Below are 21,180 nucleotides of genomic sequence, written 5' to 3' on the forward strand. Positions count from 1 at the left end.
CCATTTCCTATAATGACCAGGATGATGAACAAGCTTTCAATTCTATTGTCCTTACTGACCAAGTAGCTGGTGCAGCATCTTACTCCTGATAGCTTTCAAAATATATCTAACATTATATATCTTTTCTGATCCTTAATCTTTCAGCTTATTTTGCAGAGGCATTCTGTTTTATGGGATTCTCTGACCAGTCTTGCTTCTGAGGCCTGTCATGTTGTTCCAGTGCTCCTCTTTAAAGTAGGAGTGCTGGAATACCTGTATGTAATTAAATGAAGAGGATGTTTAACGTGGTAAAAGTTCAAGAAAAAAAACTGTTGTATAAAATACAAAGGAAAACATTTAAGTAATTATGCAGTGGATGGACCAAGCTTCATGAAGCAATGCAGCTGGATGTTTCATATGGAAATGTGAAATCTCTAAAGTGAGAATATTTGAAAATGCTTACATCTTACAATCTCCAAATCATAATATGTTGACAAAGCACAATATGCATACATTATTACATAACACAATACCATTCCTAAATAAATAATAGGTACATCCAAGGTATGATGGAGTTATCATTGACAAAACTATAAATATTCTTCATTCCCATTACAATTACCTTTTCAAGAGTAATAAATCCCAGGAGCTTTTTTTGCAATTGTCATACAATTGTAACATGGAACATGTCTCAAATTAGCAAAATAAAAGATATGTTTAAGACAAGCCATCAAAACAAAAGAAATAAAATGCTCAAAAGACTGAATACCTGTGGGTTATGTTAAATATTCTAAGTTAAACACTCGGGTATGAAATGAATAGATGAATAAACAAGGTAAAGGAAACATGAATATATATGTGGTTGTTAACAATTACTGAAAAGTAAATAACTCCTCATTTATATACATCAAAATAAGCAGCTAGAGGAATTTATTATAGATGCACAGAAAGACATGAGGAGTAAATCTTAGGGACCACAAACCTTGGCAAATTCATGTGGAAGGCCAGGAGGAAGCAGAGGAGGTCTTCCATCTATTGGAGGAGTTTGGGTGAATGGAATGACCAACAGCTGGAAATCTTCGGGGTTCATGACCTCACATGCACCACTCAATACTCCCTCAATACCTGCAAGACAGACCAAGGGCAAAGTTCATTCTACCCTATTTTTCTGTCTCTAGCTCTTTTATTATTATTATTATAATTATTATTATTATTATTATTATTATTATTATTATTATTATTATTATTATTTTATCTATTTATTTTTATTTATTTATTTATTTATTTATTATTATTATCATTATTATTATTATTATTATTTTTTTTTTATTATTATTATTATTTTTTTTTGTACAGTAAAATCAACCTGATCAATGCTTGTGTAATTCATGACTTATAATATATCATGAACTCCATCTAATTTTCTATCACTGGAATTACACAATAAATATTTAGAAATATTCCATAACTATTGCATTTCAAAAATTAAACCATAGTATGCAGAATCAAATCAATTAGTAAAACTCTACTAGTAACCAGGTATCAAAAGCTACATATCACTAAAATTGTTCTAATTAATAATGGCACAGTTATCCACAAAAAAAAAAAAAAAAAAAAAAAAAAAAAAAAAAAAAAAAAAAAAAAAAAAAACAGCAGCCACCTGGCACTCCTGCCTTTGAAGCTGTAGTGGCAATCATGTACAAGCTTCAGTTTTATCAAGCTAAATTTTTGGAGCATATTGTCCACCAACAAAAGTAAGTTATTAGGAGAAAAATATGAGTCTAATAAGTATTTTAACCAGTCACCAACATCTCTAACTTTTCAAATGATTATTGTGTTTATATTTTTGTAGTGTAAGAACATAAACAAAATATAAAACCTTCCATTACATTAAATAGCACAATAATCATAAATTTAATCTTAATTTAATTATTTATATCAGTTGCTTGAAAATATGTAAGAAAAATAATTATATGCTGGTACAATAACAGGTGACAGAGCAGGTCATGAGGCAAAAAAAAAAAAATATTGGTCATGAGGTGGAGGGAGTGGTGGAGTGACTATTCATAAAACTGTTGAATTCATCACAGATAGAAATATGGGTAAGTTTACTGTGCTAACACTTAGCATAGGTATTCAGATCACACCTAAGAGATCCCTGATTCAAATCCCACCCCAGGTGGAAACAGGCTAACTTCACCTTGTTGCACCCTTTGTTCACTTTGTCAATAATAGATATGGACACAAGGCTAAGGAGTTGTGACATTGGCTTTCTGGCAGGAGTGCATGTGTGTGTGTGTGTGTGTGTGTGTGTGTGTGTGTGTGTGTGTGTGTGTGTGTGTGTGTGTGTGTGTGTGTGTGTGTGTGTGTGTGTGTGTGTTTACTTGGTTATATTTATCTAGTTGTAGTATATGGGAAGTGGAGCTACACGTGTTGTCCTGTTTCTATATCTTCTATCATTCAACTTGACCTTGAAATCATGAATTGACCTTGCATGAACCACATCTTTTTCCAAATTATTCCATGTATCTACTATTCTTTAAGGAAAGCTGTTCTTTTTAATATACTAGTTAAATATGACACAACGCCCAGCAAACCAGCTTTGACCGACTCAAACATGCACTCACTCATGCTCCAGTTCTTGCCTTTCCAGATTACAGTCTGCCTTTTACACTCTTCACCGATGCAAGTGCTTTAGGAGTAGGTGCTGTTTTAATGCAGCAGACTGAGAGTTCTTGTCCTCAGGTCATTGCGTATGCCCTGAATGGTGTTGAGTCTTGCTATTCTGGCTCTGGCACTGGCATGGGCTTTGTCATTTTTGTGACATCATCTATGGCTACCAATTGACTGTTTATACTGATCATGCTGCCTCGCTTCACCTTTTGAAGGGTAAAAATTTATCAGGTCATCTCACCAGGAGGACTTGTAGCATCGACTCCATTCACCGCGGTCACCACTTTTATGTACTAGGTAAATTCTAGTTCTAGTACTAAGTATAGGTGACCAAAGATATATGATGGTAATGCTGCTGCATTATATTAATAAAATAAACTGTTAAATTGTACAAAATAGTAATAAGGTGAAGCTGCCAGTGGGTAGCATGTCCCCCTCCGAGGCCTGGGTGGACGTGACTGGGGCGGTTGCTGACCGGGTCAGGTCACAACCAGGGCTGGTGTCCAGAAAACAAAGGGTGTGAGGGTTGACCTCACACCATGTGGTTAGCCAAGGCTGGAATGTGGGCGGCAGGTGAAGTGTCCCGCCACATTGCTCAGCCAACCATCTTGCTGTGTCCATGCAGTGAACAAAGCATATGGGGTGATGCAGGCACATTGAAACACATGATTTACATAATAAAGATGTGCTTATCTGTGTAAGGCACGTGGTGTATGCGCCATAATCAATCACAAGGCTCACAGAACAAAGATGTCAAAAAAAAAAACTGAGTACGCACTGGCAAATCACAAAACTCACATAGCAAAGACATCAGAAAAGAGCACAGTGGCCATACAGAAAACTCACACTATCTGTGACTTCAGCACAGCGAAGAAAAACTAGGACAACACTAGAGGCCATAAAACAAAAGAATAAGGCATTTCTATGCCAATAAATTGCAAAATAACAATACACTGCAAAAATCATAACACTGCAAAAATAGCACACATGATGCCGATAAAATCTTCAAGTGTGGTGGATCGTGGCAGATTATGTACTGGAAACCTATGAGCAGGAAAGACCAAACGGACAGGTAACACCAAAACTTGAAGATGCGAAGACTGACAACATGAGATCCAAAGTCTTAGAACGATAGGATCAGCAGCAAAGCAGTCGAGTTGCATCAGTGATGGCTTGAAAAGTCCTGACTTGAAACAGGAATAGTGTCAGTAATGGCTTGAAGTCGTACAGGCACAGGCTGGCAGGGAAGGCTTGGTATAAAAAGCTTGGAAGAGGCCCTAAAAGCAGCTTGAAGAAAGCACCGTAGATGTGTAGTAGTGTAGCAGTTTGCGTCGGTGAAGGCTTAGCAGAAATGGGTCGGTGACGGCTCAGCAGGTTACCCGGAGGCGATGAAGGTAGCTGGAGTAGCTGGCAACAAGTAGGCAGGACACGTGGGCCAGGAGGACGTGTAGCGTTGACTCCATCCACCATGGTCACCATTTTTATGTACTAGGCAAATTCTAGTTCTAGTATTGAGTATAGGTGACCAAAGAAAACATGGTGGTAAAGCTGCTGTATAGTGATACAATAATACTGTACAATATAAATAATGAAGTGAAGTGCCAGCAAGTCACATGTCCAACTCCAAGGCCTGGGTGGACACAACTGGGGTGTGTAGGGTGGTTGCTGGCCAGGTCAGGTCACATCCAGGACTGGCATCCAGAAGACAGAGGGTGTGAGGGTTGACCTCACACCATGTGGTTGGCCAAGGCTGGCATCAGGTCCCAGGGGACTGAAGAAGGGAAAGTGGGCGGCAGGCAAAGCATCCTGCCACAACCTTCTACAGATGGCCCTTTTCAACTTTTTTCATATCCTCTTGAACCTCTTACATCTCATGCTATCAAATCCTGCTGGTCCACTTTTCTATTCAATTCATCAGCCTATACACCACAATCAGGTCACCTCTCTCTCATTCCATTGTTCCAATGTTTGTAGATTCAAACTTCTCAATCTCTTTTCATATAAATCTTGAGAACTTGGAACCATACTTATTGCTGACCTCTGAATCCTCTCCAATTTCTTTATATTAATTTTTGTACTTGGTGACCATACTATTGGTGCATACTCCAACCTTGTGTATATCATAGTTAAAACCAGTTTCTTTATTTCCTCATCTAGATATCTGAATGCTACTTTTATGTTCCTCACAAGGTTGTAAGTTTCAACCATAATCCTATTTATGTGTTTCTCTAGTGATAAATTATCAGATACAGTTACTCCCAAGTCCTTTTCCATTGTCATTTTCTTAATATTTTCATTTCCCATTTCATAGTTGCCTAGTATTCTCTTTTTTTACTCTTCCCAAATTCCATCACACTGCATTTTCTAATGCTGAATTCCATTTCCTATCTATGATTCCTACCTACTAAGTAACATGGCATTATCAGCAAACAAACTCACATAACTGTTCACTCCTTCCATCATGTCACTAATATATACTGCAAGTATTACTGGAGCCAGTGCTGACCCTTGTAGAACTTGATTGATCACTTTCCCCCACAAAGACTTTCTATCTCTTATTATTGTTCTCATTTCTCTGTCCTTCAAAAAATCCTCCATCCACTTCAAAATCACTCCATCTAGACCTCCAATGTTTTTTATCTTTCATAATAGTCTCTTATGTGGCACCTTATCAAATGCTTTCCACAGATTTCAAAATTATCATGGCGACTCCTACACCAGCCTCGGAGTTCCCATCTGGGGAGGGGACCATAAATGTCCCCAGGTTGGACTGCCTTTCTGTCAATGACCCTAAGTGTCTTGACACCCCCCCTCAACTTTTTCTTCATTAACTTCTAAAACATTCACGGTCTAAGATCTAATTTTCAATCTGTAGAACACCACCTCTCCTCTTCTAAACCTTATCTTCTCTTCTTTTCCTCACTGAAACTCAGGTGTCTGAGGCAACTGACAGTAGCCCCTTTTCTGTTCCCTCCTACTTTCTCTATCCTCATTTTCGATCCAAAGCTGAATGTTGCGTTTATGTGTGCAATGACTTAACCTGCTCTCGTGCCCATGCTCTTGAATCTTCCGAGTTCTCCACCATCTGGCTACAACTACAGAGTCACTCTCAAACTAAATTTATCAGTGCTGTATACCTCTCACTTAGCTCCTCTGACTATAAGAAATTCTTTGACTACTTAACTTCCAAAGTGGAGCACATTCTGACCCTCTTCCCTTTTGCAGAGATCTCCATTCTTGGAGACTTCAATGTTCACCACCAGCTTTGGATTTCCTCTCCCTTCACTGACCATCCTGGTGAACTAGCCTTCAACTTTGCTATCCTCTACAACCTAGAGCAATTGGTGCAACACCCTACTCGTATTCCTGACTGTCTTGGAGATACGCCCAACATTCTTGACCTTTTCCTGACCTCTAATCCTTCTGCATATGCTGTCACCCTTTCTTCTCTGTTGGGCTCCTCCGTTCACAATTTCATACCTGTATCTTATCCTATTGCTCCAATCCCTCCTTAGGATCCCCCTAAGCAAAGGTGCCTCTGGCATTTTGCCTCTGCTAGTTGGGGGGACCTGAGGAGGTATTTTGCTGATTTTCCTTGGAATGACTACTGCTTCCATGTCAGAGACCTGTCTTTGTGTGCTGAGTGCATAACAGAGGTGATAGTGGAGGCATGGAGGCATACATTCCTCACTCTATTTCTCAACCTAAACCTTCCAAACCTTGGTTTAACATAGCTTGTTCTCATGCTATACATGATAGAGAGGTGGCCCACAAAAGGTACTTAAACCTTCCATCACCAGAATCTCATGCACTTTATATTTCTGTCCGGAACCATGCCAAGTCTGTTCTCCAACTAGCCAAAAACTCCTTCATTAACAGAAAGTGTCAAAACCTTTCAAGATTTAACTCCCCTTGTAACTTCTGGCATCCAGCCAAAATTATCTCCAATAACTTCGCTTCTTCTTCTTTCCCTACTTTATTTCAACCAGATGGCACCACTGCTATCACATCTATTTCTAAAGATGAACTCTTTGCTCAAACCTTTGCTAAAAACTCTACTTTGGACGATTCTGGGCTTGTTCCTCCCTCTCCTCCACCCTCTGACTACTTCATGCTACCTATTAAAATTCTTCGCAATGATGTTTTCCATGCTCTTGCTGGCCTAAACCCTCGGAAGGCTGATGGACCTGATGGAGTCCCTCCTATTGTTCTCTGAAACTGTACCCCCATGCTTGCACCTTGCTTAATCAAACTCTTTCAGCTCTGTCTGTCAACATCTACCTTTCCTTCTTGCTGGAAGTTTGCCTACATTCAGCCTGTTCCTAAAAAAGGGTGACCATTCTAATCCCTCAAACTACCGTCCTATTGCTTTAATTTCCTGCCTATCTAAAGTTTTTTTAATCTATCTTCAACAGGAAGATCTATCACTTCACAACCTTCTATCTGATTGCCAGTATGGATTCCGTCAAGGCCACTCTACTGGTGATCTTCTGGCTTTCCTTTACTTTGGTGAAACTTTTGCTGCTGTTGCCTTGGACATATCAAAAGCTCTTGATAGAGTCTGGCACAAAGCTTTGATTCCAAACTACCCTCCTACAGCTTCTATCCTTCTCTCTGTAATTTCATCTCAAGTTTCCTTTCTGAACATTCTATTGCTGCTGAGGTAGACAGTGGTGTTCCTCAGGGTTCTGTTCTGTCACCCACTCTCTTCTTATTATCCATTAATGATCTTCTAAACCAAACTTCTTGTCCTATCCACTCCTACGCTGATGATACCACCCTGAACTTTTCCACGTCTTTTCATAGACGTCCAACCCTTCAGGAAGTAAACATTTCACGCAGGGAAGCCACAGAATGCTTGACTTCTGATCTTTCTAAAATTTCTGATTGGGGTAGAGCAAACTTGGTATTGTTCAATGTCTCAAAAACTCAATTCCTCCATCTATCAACTCGACACAACCTTCCAAACAACTATCCCCTCTTCTTCAATGACACTCATCTGTCCCCCTCTTCTACAACGAACATCTTTGGTCTGTCCTTTACTTAAAATCTGAACTGGAAACTTCACATCTCATCTCTAGCTAAAACAGCTTCTATGAAGTTAGGCGTTCTGAGACATCGCCAGTTTTTCTCATTCCCCCAGCTGCTAACTCTGTACAAGGGCTTTATACGTCTATGTATGAAGTATGCTTCACATGTCTGGGGGGGGCTTCCACTCATACTGCTCTTCTAGACAGGGTGGAATCAAAAGCTTTTCGTCTCATCAACTCCCCTCCTGACAGTCTTCAACTTCTCTCTCATCGCCGCAATGTTGCATCTCTAGCTGTCTTCTACTGCTATTTTCATGCTAACTGCTCTTCTGATTTTGCTGACTGCATGCCTCCCATCCTTCCCCCGGCCTCGCTGCACAAGACTTTCTTCTTTCTCTCACCCCTATTCTGTCTACCTCTCTAACGCAAGAGTTATCCAGTATTCTCAATCATTCATCCCTTTCTTTGGTAAATTCTGGAACTCCCTGCCTGCTTTTGTATTTCCATCTTCCTATGACTTGAATTCCTTCAAGAGGGAGGTTTCAAGACACTTATCCATTAATTTTTGACGAATGCTTTGACCCTTTTATGGGTCTGGCATTTCAGTGGGTATTTTTCTTACTGGATTTTTGTTGGCCTTGGCCAGTGTCCCTCCTACATAAAAAAAAAATCCTGATAGATTGTATCTGCCCAGCTATCTCTTTCTTGTACTAAATCTATCACCCTCAGATAGAAACATGTAAAAAAAAAAAAAATCTTCCTTCTCTAAAACCAAATTGCCTGTCAGTCAATCTGTTCCTGTCTTCTAGGTATTTTATCCACCTATCTTTAATTATTCTTTCACAAATCTTAGCAACCACACTGTCAGGGACACTGGTCTATAAATCAACGGTTCTTCCCAACATTCCCCTTTATAAATTGGAACAATGTCTGCTCTCTTCCAGTCTGTGGGGACTTTACCCTCAGCTAATGAGCTCATTATGATACTATGTAACTTCTCAGCCAATTGTTTACTACATTCCTTCAGAATCCAACCTGACACACCATCTGACCCTAAGGCTTTTCTCACATCAAGACCCTCCATTATTTGTGTGTGTGTGTGTGTGTGTGTGTGTGTGTGTGTGTGTGTGTGTGTGTGTGTGTGTGTGTGTGTGTGTGTGTGTGTGTGTGTGTGTGTGTGTGTGTGTGTGTGTGTGTGTGTTCTTGCTCCACTCCAAGAGGCCAGAAATGGTACACATCACACTCTGATGGGTAAACAATGCAGAGAACCCCCCCCAAAAAATGAATAAAAATAAATAAATAAAATAAATAAAAAATAAAATAAAATTATATATATATATATATATATATATATATATATATATATATATATATATATATATATATATATATATATATATATATATATATATATATATATATATATATACCTATGGTATATGTATGTGAGTTTGTGGCATAAAATGTCACAAATGTTAATGTACATTATCTTTTTGTGAATTTTATGAAATTCTAAAAATATATTTTTGCAGGAACATATCATGCCTAACACAATGTAATCTATTGAGAAACTATCCTAATTTTCAAAATCATTACTTACAAATGGTTATTAATTGATGTAATTATCATAAATAGTAATTCATCCAGATGTGTTTATATACTGTATATACAGTTAACTATACATTCATTATCCCAAAGATAAATACAGACAAGCATAACAAAGTGACCCTCACCTAGATGAAGAGGTCTGTTCCACATGTTGATATGTGACTGAAGTTGTGCCTTAGCCATATGATGCTTCAGCTTTGGATAATGGATGTTGAGGGGGGCCAATGTTACCCCTTGGGTGCGGGTTCCTACCAGAAGAGGTCTCTGTGGGGTGAGTGTGTGCACCACCACACCCCTGCAGTCTGCCACCACCACAGACCGAGCTGCACATACTATCACAGTGTTGCGGCACTCACTAAGACGTAGCCGACCTGTCACTGGCCCCAGTACTACTCGTGTCTCATGGCACTTATGTATCACTGCATTTCTGTGTGTGAAAGACAACAATGAATATGATAAAACTGATAAATGAATTGCAAAAGCCAACCACTGCATCCTACAAAATAGCATGTTAAACAATTTTTTACAGTTAATGATATACTTCCCAAGAGCTTGCCCTTAATTGCTATAATGACTGTTGTTAAAATATTAGAAATATCATGCCATATTTTTTTTTACTTGTCTTAAAATCAACATTCATCAGATATAAATTTTAAGATTCTAAGTATATGATAAAACATGAGCAAACCAGCAAAAATTTTTCAGATACCTTAAAATATTTGTGTTTCATTCTATCCTATCTCTCTGATGCCTCACTCCCTCCAGGAGTTTCCCTCAAGGAGGTGGCCATGAAAGAAGAGGTTCCACCTCTTCCTATCTAAACATTCACACTACATTGTTCAAGCACTTGGCCTCTACTAATATTTATTTCACACATGTACTCCTTTACCCTATCATTCCACTTTCCAGTTGGCATTCCTCTCATATCATATCAGACAATTTAAATTTCCTGAAAAGGAGAACAACTCACCTGATAGGTTGCAGGATATATATATTTGACTTAGAGCATCGCCGCACCTTAAGATCAAAGGGCGGCGCTTCATCTCCCATGTGTGCAGTGAGGCCTTCCATCATGTCACAAATGTACACCATACGGAGGCTGCAACATCATATCACACTTATACATCGAAAGTAAAAGACAATCATGTATTAATAAACACTTTCTAGTAATAAATTATAATTTCTAACAAAATGGAGAAACACAGAACTATAATACTAATGTAAAATGGTAAGAGACTACTGTTTTATAACAGTTACCAGATGCTGGCATCCATCTGTGCTCATTCATCCTCTGGAGTAGTACAAACCATCACACAGCTCTTTACCGGTCAGTAATCTCAAAATTCACAGTTTAAGCTGCTTCCCTCATCACCAGCATCTCTACTCTTATACACATTCTACATCTAGTCATTCTAATGAAGATCACCTGCACTATCTTAATCTGGGGTACATTTCATATTTGTGTATTTCATTGTGTGACAAAATACTATGCTTGAGATTCTTCTCAGTACCATTACTTAATAAATCTGGTCTTTAATATGCTAAATTCACGAAAAAAATTCCTTTCCTAAATTGACCTTTCCAGTGTTTCACATTCCATCTTATTGTTTTTGCACTATACAGTTTACTTACACATATTCTTCAATTATGTCCAACCAACTTTGGAATCATCAAGATGGAGTGGTAGAACACAAGTGGGATGGGAAGAAACAGATGTGGAACTGTGCGAAGGGAAAAGAAACTATAGCAAGTTCTGCTGTATGTAGTTTCAGAATATGTGAATTTAAGAATATGTAACTACCCTAAATGTTACAGCAATTCTCTATAAGCTAGAAAATTCATTCTTATGTGAGTTATGCAGAACGCAATGTGAGATGCAGCACAGAGCATGTGACTGATGACTCACAATGCAGCACTTGACAGCTGAAGTACCTGTCTGGTTAGCAGACTTATGTACAGGGCAGATGGACACACTGCCTCATACCATGCAGTATCAGTCATGCAAACTTCTTTAGTGAGAATTTATGCATGCTCCTCATTGAAAATACAGCTGTATGATGCATGATACAATGATTGCATGATTGTAGCTATTGTTTTGAAATGTTTTGAGTCAAGTATAAGTGTTAGTGTTTTGGTTAAAGTGCAAGAAGACTACTCTAATTTTGAAAGAAGGCAAGGTTAGAAATATAAATGGAACATAATGAAGTGGGAAGCAGTTTGCTCCAGATTAGTTCTACAAACTTAGACACACGTACCAGAAGATTGATTAGAAAGCCATATGTACTTAAAAAAAAAAAAAAAAAAAAAAAAAAAAAAAAAAAAAAAAAAAAGGAAGATTTGAAAGTACCAAGAGGGGACACATGCCTATGAAAAGGATAACTGAAAAGTACCTGGCATTAGGAGAGGCCACAAGGCGGTGGTGGGACTGAGGTGCTAAGGACACGACAGGCCAAGGTTGCCGACATCCACGCCTCACACACAGCCATTCTCCATGGGGTGCCCAGTCCAGCCCCTGAAGCAGCCACTGCTCAAACAGTCTGTGAAACAGCCATATAACAGTTTTACATAATCATCATGCTCCCTCAAATTTTTGGTATGGTGTTCTAGCACAGTGAGAGACAGACAACTTTATACAAATATAAAACAATCTCAGCATCCACATGTATATCCAATATTTTGATGTGCAGCTTGTATAAAATTCATCTCATAAATAATTTCAGGAATTATGGCTCATCAGTAAATTGTACTTTTTAATAACAGTAAATGTATTTACTGGATTTTATTCCATTATATTTTACAAATTATTTGCCTATCTTTTTAGATGGGAAATGAAAATTGCAATATCTATCACTAATCTTAAGACTGTAATCTAGACAGTGAGGTTATCATGCATCAAAGTAAATTACTGTCACAGTACTCAAAGAATAAACATAGGTACTTACCCCTTCTGGAATGCATTTTTTTTACTAAGGTAGCCAGATCTGTAACAATTGTTAGTGTCCATTGCCACAGACAAGAGATCTCGCTCACTTCTGGCAACATAAAAAATGAATAGTAAGTGTACATTATATTTAGAGCAATCCTACAGGCATGGACCTCATATACCCAAAAAGAGATACCAAAATAGCACTTTACTTTCTTCAATTAATTTAATTTCAGATTTCTCTAAAAATGTTGCATTTATGCATAATTAGCCTTTTAATATGACACACTGCTAGCTATTTATAGTCATGAACTCCTGACTTTCAAACTATAAGAACTTCAATTTTATGAAAACATATTTCTGATGCACAAATACTTTCAGTAAAGAAAAGATAAAAATAAGAGAGCCATGAGCACTAATTCAGTTATTTTCATGTAAGTGAAAAGTAATAATTATGCTGAGGAATATATGAGCATCCCTCTTCTAATAGTGGCAATGACAACAGTATGCTAAAGTATACTAAATACATACTTTTCACCTGGAACTGATGCTCCAATTATGAAGGAAAGAGACCTGACCACATCCACTGAGAGTACTCCAGCTGTTTTCATGAAGCCCAAAAGTTCTCTAGCAGTTCGTCGATCTGCTGAGCTCTTTCTCTTTTCTGTGTCCTCCACTTGAAGATGCTTTAGTGAACAATGGATTCATATAAATTTTGGAGAGAGAGAGAGAGAGAGAGAGAGAGAGAGAGAGAGAGAGAGAGAGAGAGAGAGAGAGAGAGAGAGAGAGAGAGAGAGAGAGAGAGAGAGAGAGAGAGAGAGAGAGAGAGAGAGAGAGAGAGAGAGAGAGAGAGAGAGAGAGAGAGAGAGAGAGAGAGAGAGAGAGAGAGAGAGAGAGAGAGAGAGAGAGAGAGAGAGAGAGAGAGAGAGAGAGAGAACTTAAACATACAGGGTATGGAATATATCTTAACATAAGCAACCAGAAGAGATGAGAAAAAATGAATAAATAAAACAAATAAAAAATTTCCTGATGGCTGTATCTTTTGACCCAAAACAGAACAAACCAGAAACTCAAGGTAAAATTATGATTAAGTGTGTAGGTCTGCTGAATCACTGGTTTTACTAAATGTTTTCTTCATATTGTCTGGTGAACCTAGTAATTATATCAATGACTAGAAATCATATTTTAGTAAGTTCCTTTATGCCTTTATTATTTTTAATAATGCCTGATTATCTTTGTTATATAGCATAGCCCATTTGTGATCTACTGTAGCAAGCACCTGATCAGTACACATGCACATACATAGTGCATACACCCACATACACACACACAAACAAAAGGAAAGATCTGTTAGCCTTCCACTTCTGCTAGGCTGCAGTCTTTGCTAAGTCTACAGAGGTTACATAAGCATAAATTGTCTCTAACAGCAGAGTCAAACCTAGGAGCTCTTGACTGAGGACCAAATGTGCTAAATCATTTTTTCCTTTAGGTATCAAAGACATCCCATGAAATTTCATTCCTGTAAGGACACATGAAAAATCAATGCTATTTTTCAACCATTAGCTTCCTTCATATGTGTGATTTCATACAAGAAGAGTTATGTCACAAAGCTTTATTTAACAGTGAATAGGGGGAAGAAATAAATTTGCAATAAGAATTCACTTCAGCACAGAACTGTAGTTAATAAGTCATGTCAACAGTAGTCCAGTAACAAGTAAATGACAATTAGCCTGCCTGTTCATAACATTGCAGTTTTAACCAATCACAAGAAATGCAGTTGATGGGTAATGTTTTTCTTACAATGCATGCATATGAAACTCACCCCAGCCAGTAAACTAAGCAGTTCTGGTAATGCCTCACGCACAAATTCTCCATGCTTCTCCTCCAACAGCTGCTTCCTGGTTGATGAGCCTGAGGTGTTGTTATTGGGCCACCTGCATACTTGAGTCAAAGATAATACCACCAAAGGACAATTCATTACATAATGAAAAAAAATAAAAATAAAAATAAATAAATAAATAAATAAATAAAAATATAAAAAAATAATTAGCTATTATTATAGCAAGATAAACCACTATACAACTTTGCCATAACAACTTTTTCTAAACCTGAAGAAAATCTCATTCCTTCCTTCTATAACAAGAGAGATCATCCAATAATAAGTTATATAAGGGAGCAAATGTATCTTGGATTACAAGTACTACTACTCATATGCTATCTTTCTATCTGTCTATATACCAAGCCACACAAAGACATGTCAGTAAGGATGCAGTGGTAAAGGATACGGGTCAGTGGTAAGAGTGTGGAGAGAGGCTTGTCTGGCAATGACTCTCGGGTGTGCACTGGTCACCCGGTGGAGGTAAAGCAGCACAATCAGCTCCATGGTCCAAACCTCCACACTCCCCATAACTCGGTCTGGTGGCAACAATGCACACACTCCTTAATGGGTCACAGCTCATAACAATAATAACAATATGTGTATGTGTACATCATTTACCTGATCAATTTTTCCTTTTTAGAGGAGAGATAAATATACCATAGTATTACAAAGCAGCATCTGGCCACTTCAAGAAAAAATCATAAAAATACCTGAAAATAATGTGCCACATATATAAATCTAGAACATAATGCATGTGTCATCCATTGATATGGAAAGCTCAAAAAAAAAAAAAAAAAAAAAAAAAAAAAAAAAAAAAAAAGGATATAAAATATTAATGTCAAATTCAATCTTTCATAAATGAAGATGATCTTTTTAACTTCAAACATTTCATTATGTTGTTTCCTCACACTCTTTCATATCATCATGACAACCTGCATGTGTGAGAGTTTAAAATTAGAAAATAAGATACAAAACATGAACACAAGCAATGCAAGGAATGAAGATAATCTGTGGAATATTAACAAAACTTAAATCACACACAAACAATATTTAAACTTAACATTCTTCATGATTATTTAAGACTCAAAATTGGAGAGAGAGAGAGAGAGAGAGAGAGAGAGAGAGAGAGAGAGAGAGAGAGAGAGAGAGAGAGAGAGAGAGAGAGAGAGAGAGAGAGAGAGAGAGAGAGAGAGAGAGAGAGAGAGAGAGAGAGAGAGAGAGAGAGAGAGAGAGAGAGAGAGAGAGAGAGAGAGAGAGAGAGAGAGAGATCTTCTGTAAAAACATTCAAGCAAAGATGCAAAGCCCTGCAACACTTCACCTCTTTCCTTCTGTGAGGTAGCAGAAGCAAGGGCAGCCTCCAGTTCATGGTCCCGCCCAGGGCATAGTTTGGAGAACAGGAGACAGGAGAAGAAGACTACCATGCTGCACTCCACACTCAATCCCATCTGTGCACCAAAACCAATTACAAATCAACACTAAGGTATACGTCTGTTTCTCAGATTAACTAAATACCTAAATACTGGTGAATACAAAAGGTGCAGAATTCAAACTGCACTGGCAGGGCAGATTTCTGATCTCTGTGGGAGAAGTGGTGGTTGTGTGATCAGTGCACATAAGTGACAAGCTTTAAGTACCACACAAGCTGGTCTTCTTCTTCTTCATACGACCTTAATCCCAATGTATTGCAGGGTCAGCCGCTCGAGTTATCCTTCTCCATCTGTTTCTATCCACTGCATCATCTTCTTGCACTCCCAGCTTGTTCATATCACTCCTTATTACGTCTCTACATCTTATTCTCTGTCTCCCAACCCTCCTTCTCCCCCTAACCTCCACCATCATTGCCTTCCTCACTGGTTCATCCTCTTCTCTCCTTATCATGTGTCCAAAATATCTTAGTCGTGCTTCTCTTGCCTTCTCCTTGATATTACATATTCCACACATTCTTCTTATATCTTCACTTTGTCTCCTTTCTAACAGTGAAATGCCAACCATCCATTTCACCATCCTCATCTCCATTCTCTCCAGAATGCCTTCCTCTTTCTTCCTTAAAGATCATGTCTCTGCACCATACAGAAGTACTGGTCTCAACACACTTCTGTATATCTTCATTCTCAGCTTCAATGGTATTTTCTTATCTAAGGTTACTCCACTCACTTCCCTCCATTTTTCCCATCCAGCTTTTACTCTTTGTCTAACTGCTTTTTCTGTTCCTCCTTCTTCTGCAATTACTGATCATAGGTATTTGAACTCTCTTGTCTGCTTCAATCTTATGCCATCTTCTGATGTTACATTTATTTCCTCATAACCTTCTCTGTTGCTTACCACTACCTCTGTCTTTTGTGTGCTCACTTTCATTTCCTTTCTCTCCAGGTTGCCTTTCCATAACAAATATCTCTCCTGTAACTCTTCCTCTGTATCCACAATGATGACTAGGTCGTCGGCGAACAGCAACTCCCACAAGTCCTCATTGTCTCTTACATCCATCGTTATTGTGTCCAACACTATGAGAAAGAGAAAAGGGCTCAAAGCTGATCCCTGATGGAGTCCTACTTCAACTGGGAAGGATTCCGTTTCCTCATACGTTGTCTGCACTGTTGTTTTTGCTCCCTCACCCATCATTTTCACTAGTCTTATCATCTTTTCTGGCACTCCTCTCTTTCTCAAACTCCAGTACAATACTTTCCTAGGTACCCTGTCATACGCCTTTTGCAAGTCCACAAAACACCAATACACCTTTCTGTTTCCTTCTAGATATTTTTCCTGTATCTGTCACACAATAAATGTTGCATCTACAGTGCTCAATCCCCTCATAAATTCAAATTGGTGGTTGTGTATTTTGACCATCTTTCATTCTCCCTTCTATCACTCTCTCTAGTATTTTCAGACTATGCTCCAACAGCTTAATACCTCTGTAGTTTTCACAACTTAATATATCTCCTTTCTGCTTATACAACTTAACCATTCCACTTTCCTTCCAGTCTTCAGGCATTTTCTCCGTGCTCCAAATCTTTTCTAACAATGAGTATATCCACTCCACTCCAAACTCTCCTAGTGCTTTAATCATTTCTGTTGTTACTTCAGATTTTCCTCCTGCCTTGTTAGCCTTTCCCTTCTTTATGGCTTTATACACTTCCCTTCTACTTATGTTGGGTATTGGCCCTTCCACTAGTAATGTTTCACTCATTTCTTCATATTCATTTACTATGTTTAACAGGTTTGAGAAATATTCCTGCCATCTTCTTTTTATGTCCTCTTCCATCATAAGAATGTCTCTGTTTTGGTTTACTATTGCTACTTCACCAACATCCTTCCTCATTTCATTTCTTACCTTCGCTACTCTGTATATAATCTCTCTGTCTGGTGTATCCAGCCTCTCATACCAATCTCTGTATGTATTACTCTTTGCTCTGGCTACTGCTCTTTTTGCCTGCTTCTTGGCTTGTCTGTAATTTTCTTTAGTGGTGTCATTCTCAATGTCTTTCATTTGTTTTAGTGCTAACTTCTTATCCTTTATTGCAGCTTGAACCTTGTCATTCCACCACCATGTATCTTTCTCTTCTTTTGGTTTCCCACTCGTCTTACCACAAATCTCTGTTGTTTTTGTTACTAATATATCTTTCATATCTTTCCACACCTCCTCTGCTGTTTCTGGTAAGCTGCCAGTTCTATGTCTTTCCCTGAATGTTTCTTCAACTTTGTTTCTAAACTTATTCTTTTCACTTTTCAGCTCCCAGACTTTAATCTTCTTCTTTCTTTCTTCTTTCCTTCTCTTCCTTCCACTTTTCATCCTAAAATCTGCTACTAATAATGTGATGTTGCATCATCACTGGTTCTCCAGGTATAGCTTTGCAATCCATTACAAGTCGTTTGTCTTCTCTTCTTACCAGTATGTAGTCAATCTGTCTCATTCTGACTGCTTTTATATGTAATTAGATGGTTTTGTCTCTTCTTGAACCAAGTATTCAATATTGTAATTTCTGCTGCTTCTGCCATTTCTAGTAATCACTCACCTTCTACATTTCATCTTCCGAAACCCATTCCACCATGGACTCCTTCATACCCATTACCACTTTCTCCTACATGTGCATTCATGTCTCCAGCTATTACTATTAATTCTGTTCCTGCCATACTTTCTATATACTCTTCAAGTTTTTCTCTAAATTCCTCTTTCTCCTCCTCTCTGCAACCCTGCTGAGATGCATATGCACCACACAGGCTGGTCATTTTCCTCCAAATTATTGTAAGAAAATACAAGGAAATCTCAACTGTTCACTGAATTTATGAACAACAAAGTAAGGCTGTGTACATATTAGATGTCATGTAAAGAAGTGTATGAAATGCTAAACAGAAAAAAAAAAAAAAAATGTGTATTTATATGTGAGTACTGTGTATGGGTGACAAGCAAACAGAAGAATGGATGAAATAAAGCACAGTCACCAGCACAAGTACAAGAGCATATATTGGGTGTTGGCCAGGAGCAGAGCAAGCTCATTAAGCAAAAGTAATTATGAAGTAAACTTGCATTGATTTGAACTAATCATCAGAAACAACTTTATCTCACCAGGAAACACCTAATGAATCAACAGTCATCCAAAATCAATTACAGAGCATATTTCTTAACTACTACTGTTGTCACCATAAATTTACCTTCTTCACAGCTATGTGCTTCCAGGTGTCATAGTTCATTTGTGGAAAGCCACGTTCCCCTAGGTCATGTGCATACTGCAGCAGACGGGACAACATCTGTACATGGGAAGAGACTAAGTCAGTCCTCTGATTGTTGTTAGTCATTAAGAATTTAAATCTAAGTTGTATTTGAATTCTGTAATAAAAGAAAGATAATAATGAAAAAATTCTTAGCTGGAAACTTTGTTCCTTTAATGTGTGGACTGTAGTAAAAAACAGTTACTATCTTGGTACTGCATGAGCATCAAAATTTACCAAATGTAATGGTCAATAGTTCATTCTGACCTAAATGACAAATACATATAATTACTCAATACAACATAAACCAATTACAGCTTCATCTCTTATACTGAAGTGTTTACAAGATTAGTTTAACAACTGTAGCTTCCAATGTGTGTACAGTGTTACTCTGGATATATATATTGGTGTATACATGTGAGCTTCCTCCAAGAGAACAAAGACAGTCTATGACATATCCTGACTCAGGACTACATTGTAATGCATTTTAATAAATAAATGTTACAAAATGATAATCTCTAATTTAGTGATGTAATATGAATGAAATGAAAAAAATAAATAAATGAATAAATAAAACAAAATTTACTTGAAATTACCTCTAAGGAAACCTTGTCTGGGGGTAGGATGGGGAGCACCCCAAGCTCCATCACCTCAGGCCGCACCCACAGCTGCACCTCCACCATGGTTGTTATGTGGAGATGACACACACCAAAAAAGCTGTCAGGAAGAATGTGCAACTTCAATATGTATATGACATAAGAATATCTTAAATTCTAGTATTTCTGATAAAAAAATAAACCATTTTTTTCAGTTAGGAATTAAATAGCTCATTGTTACAATTTTTCTGCAAGAATTCCAGTAACATCATTTTACGAAGCAAAAATCTTATGTAAAAGATTCTCCATGAATTTGCATTATCAGTGCTAAACAATTTATACAACTTAAAAAATCAAGAGAGACCAACTGATATATGGAGCAAGAATCAGAAACAGATTTTGACTAAAAAATTCTCTGAGTTCAGGATTAACCATTAATCATAATAAGTAATTTATTGCAGAACAAATATCCCTTTCAACTGCCATCATTCATCAGTGTTGTTTGTCTATTCACTCACATTTTTTTAATCATATCTACTCATCTACATATTTTAAAACAGTCTTGATTCTTTCATTCACTGCTGCAATGTTATGACTGCTCCTCTGAGCTAGCTAACTGCATGCCTTCCTCTTCCTGTAGCTATGTTGCACTAGGTTGTTCACCTTATTAATGCTTACACCTTATTAATATTGCAGATCTAGCTACCTTAGTAAAAAAAAAAAAAAAAGCAATTCAAAAGGCTAAGTATGTTCATTCTTTGGATATTGTGACAATGACTTACTTTGAAGCTATATGACTTCTCTTTCTAGATTATAGTATTAAAATTATTGATAAATATTACAATATTCATTACCCATTAACAGGGTGACAGTGTTACTAAAATTTTCCAGCAATTTATGCATACCCTTCTATAAGACCTTGATTTTTCACAATAACAGTAATACATATTCTTGTCACATTCATTAATCCTATGAAGCAATGTACACTCATCTTAAACAGCTGCTCACCTGACTTGAGATAAACTATGTGATAAGTCAGTCTGCCATATATATCTCTTAAGAGTCCCTATCTTAAGGTGAGACACTCAAATGTACCATTTAACTTGTAAGGATGATAATAGGGAATTTTCTGATAGCCTCTTTGTTTTATTATTACAGCATACCCCTTTTACTGTAATGTAATGTAATACAGTCAGCCCTCAACATTTCAATGAGGGGGGAGGGGGTAGTTTGGTAGCAGAGGCAATGTTAATGTTGAAAATTCATGAATAACTGATGTACCCCCTTAAACACTTATCCCCACAACAAAGAACAAAGCTGTGGTAAGTTCAGAGAACAAAAAAAATTTAGAGGATATAGTTAACTCTGATCTCTGTCAGAGAAAACAATGCAAAGAAGCCAGAAATAAAACAAATTATGTATTAGGATTAATTTTTAAGACTGTTAAAAGTAAAAGTCTCAAAGTAATATCAAATTTATATTTGGTGCTGGTCAATCCTCATCTAGATAATGTTGTGCAATTCTGGTCCCAAATTACATGAAGGATATAGGTCTATTAGAATCAGTACAAAGATGAATGACACGAGATATTCCTTACAAAATGAGACTGAAGCTTTTAAATTTACATTTCTTTGAGAGGAGCAAGTTAAACATGGACATGATAGAGGTCTTTAAGTGGTATAAGGGATATAATATAGGTGATGTAAGCGAAATCCTCAGGATCAGTAATCAGGATAGAACAAGAAATAATGGGTTCAAGCCTGAGAAAGTTAGATTTAAGAAAGAAAT

General features: G+C 37.5%; 1 protein-coding gene across 4 annotated transcripts in view; it reads right to left on the bottom strand.

Moving 5' to 3' along the window:
* LOC135103577 (TBCC domain-containing protein 1-like) overlaps positions 1-21,180 on the bottom strand; it is a 32,732-nt gene that overhangs the window by 5,536 nt on the left and 6,016 nt on the right. For 3 of the 4 annotated variants that reach the window (XM_064010035.1, XM_064010033.1, XM_064010032.1), the window contains exons 2-12: positions 19,393-19,513; positions 18,740-18,835; positions 15,411-15,537; positions 14,499-14,628; positions 14,036-14,147; positions 12,745-12,899; positions 12,233-12,322; positions 11,681-11,827; positions 10,261-10,389; positions 9,416-9,717; positions 962-1,104 (exon numbers count right to left, since the gene is read on the bottom strand). In XM_064010035.1, the coding sequence (XP_063866105.1) occupies positions 962-1,104; positions 9,416-9,717; positions 10,261-10,389; positions 11,681-11,827; positions 12,233-12,322; positions 12,745-12,899; positions 14,036-14,147; positions 14,499-14,628; positions 15,411-15,537; positions 18,740-18,835; positions 19,393-19,479 (1,518 nt within the window). In that variant the 5' untranslated portion in view covers positions 19,480-19,513. Of the gene's footprint in view, positions 1-961; positions 1,105-4,309; positions 4,459-9,415; positions 9,718-10,260; positions 10,390-11,680; positions 11,828-12,232; positions 12,323-12,744; positions 12,900-14,035; positions 14,148-14,498; positions 14,629-15,410; positions 15,538-18,739; positions 18,836-19,392; positions 19,514-21,180 lie in introns of those variants that run through there. The other variant, XM_064010034.1, reaches the window with a different exon arrangement.

This window comes from Scylla paramamosain, chromosome 9 (assembly GCF_035594125.1).
Source record: "Scylla paramamosain isolate STU-SP2022 chromosome 9, ASM3559412v1, whole genome shotgun sequence".
NCBI lineage: Eukaryota > Metazoa > Arthropoda > Malacostraca > Decapoda > Portunidae > Scylla > Scylla paramamosain.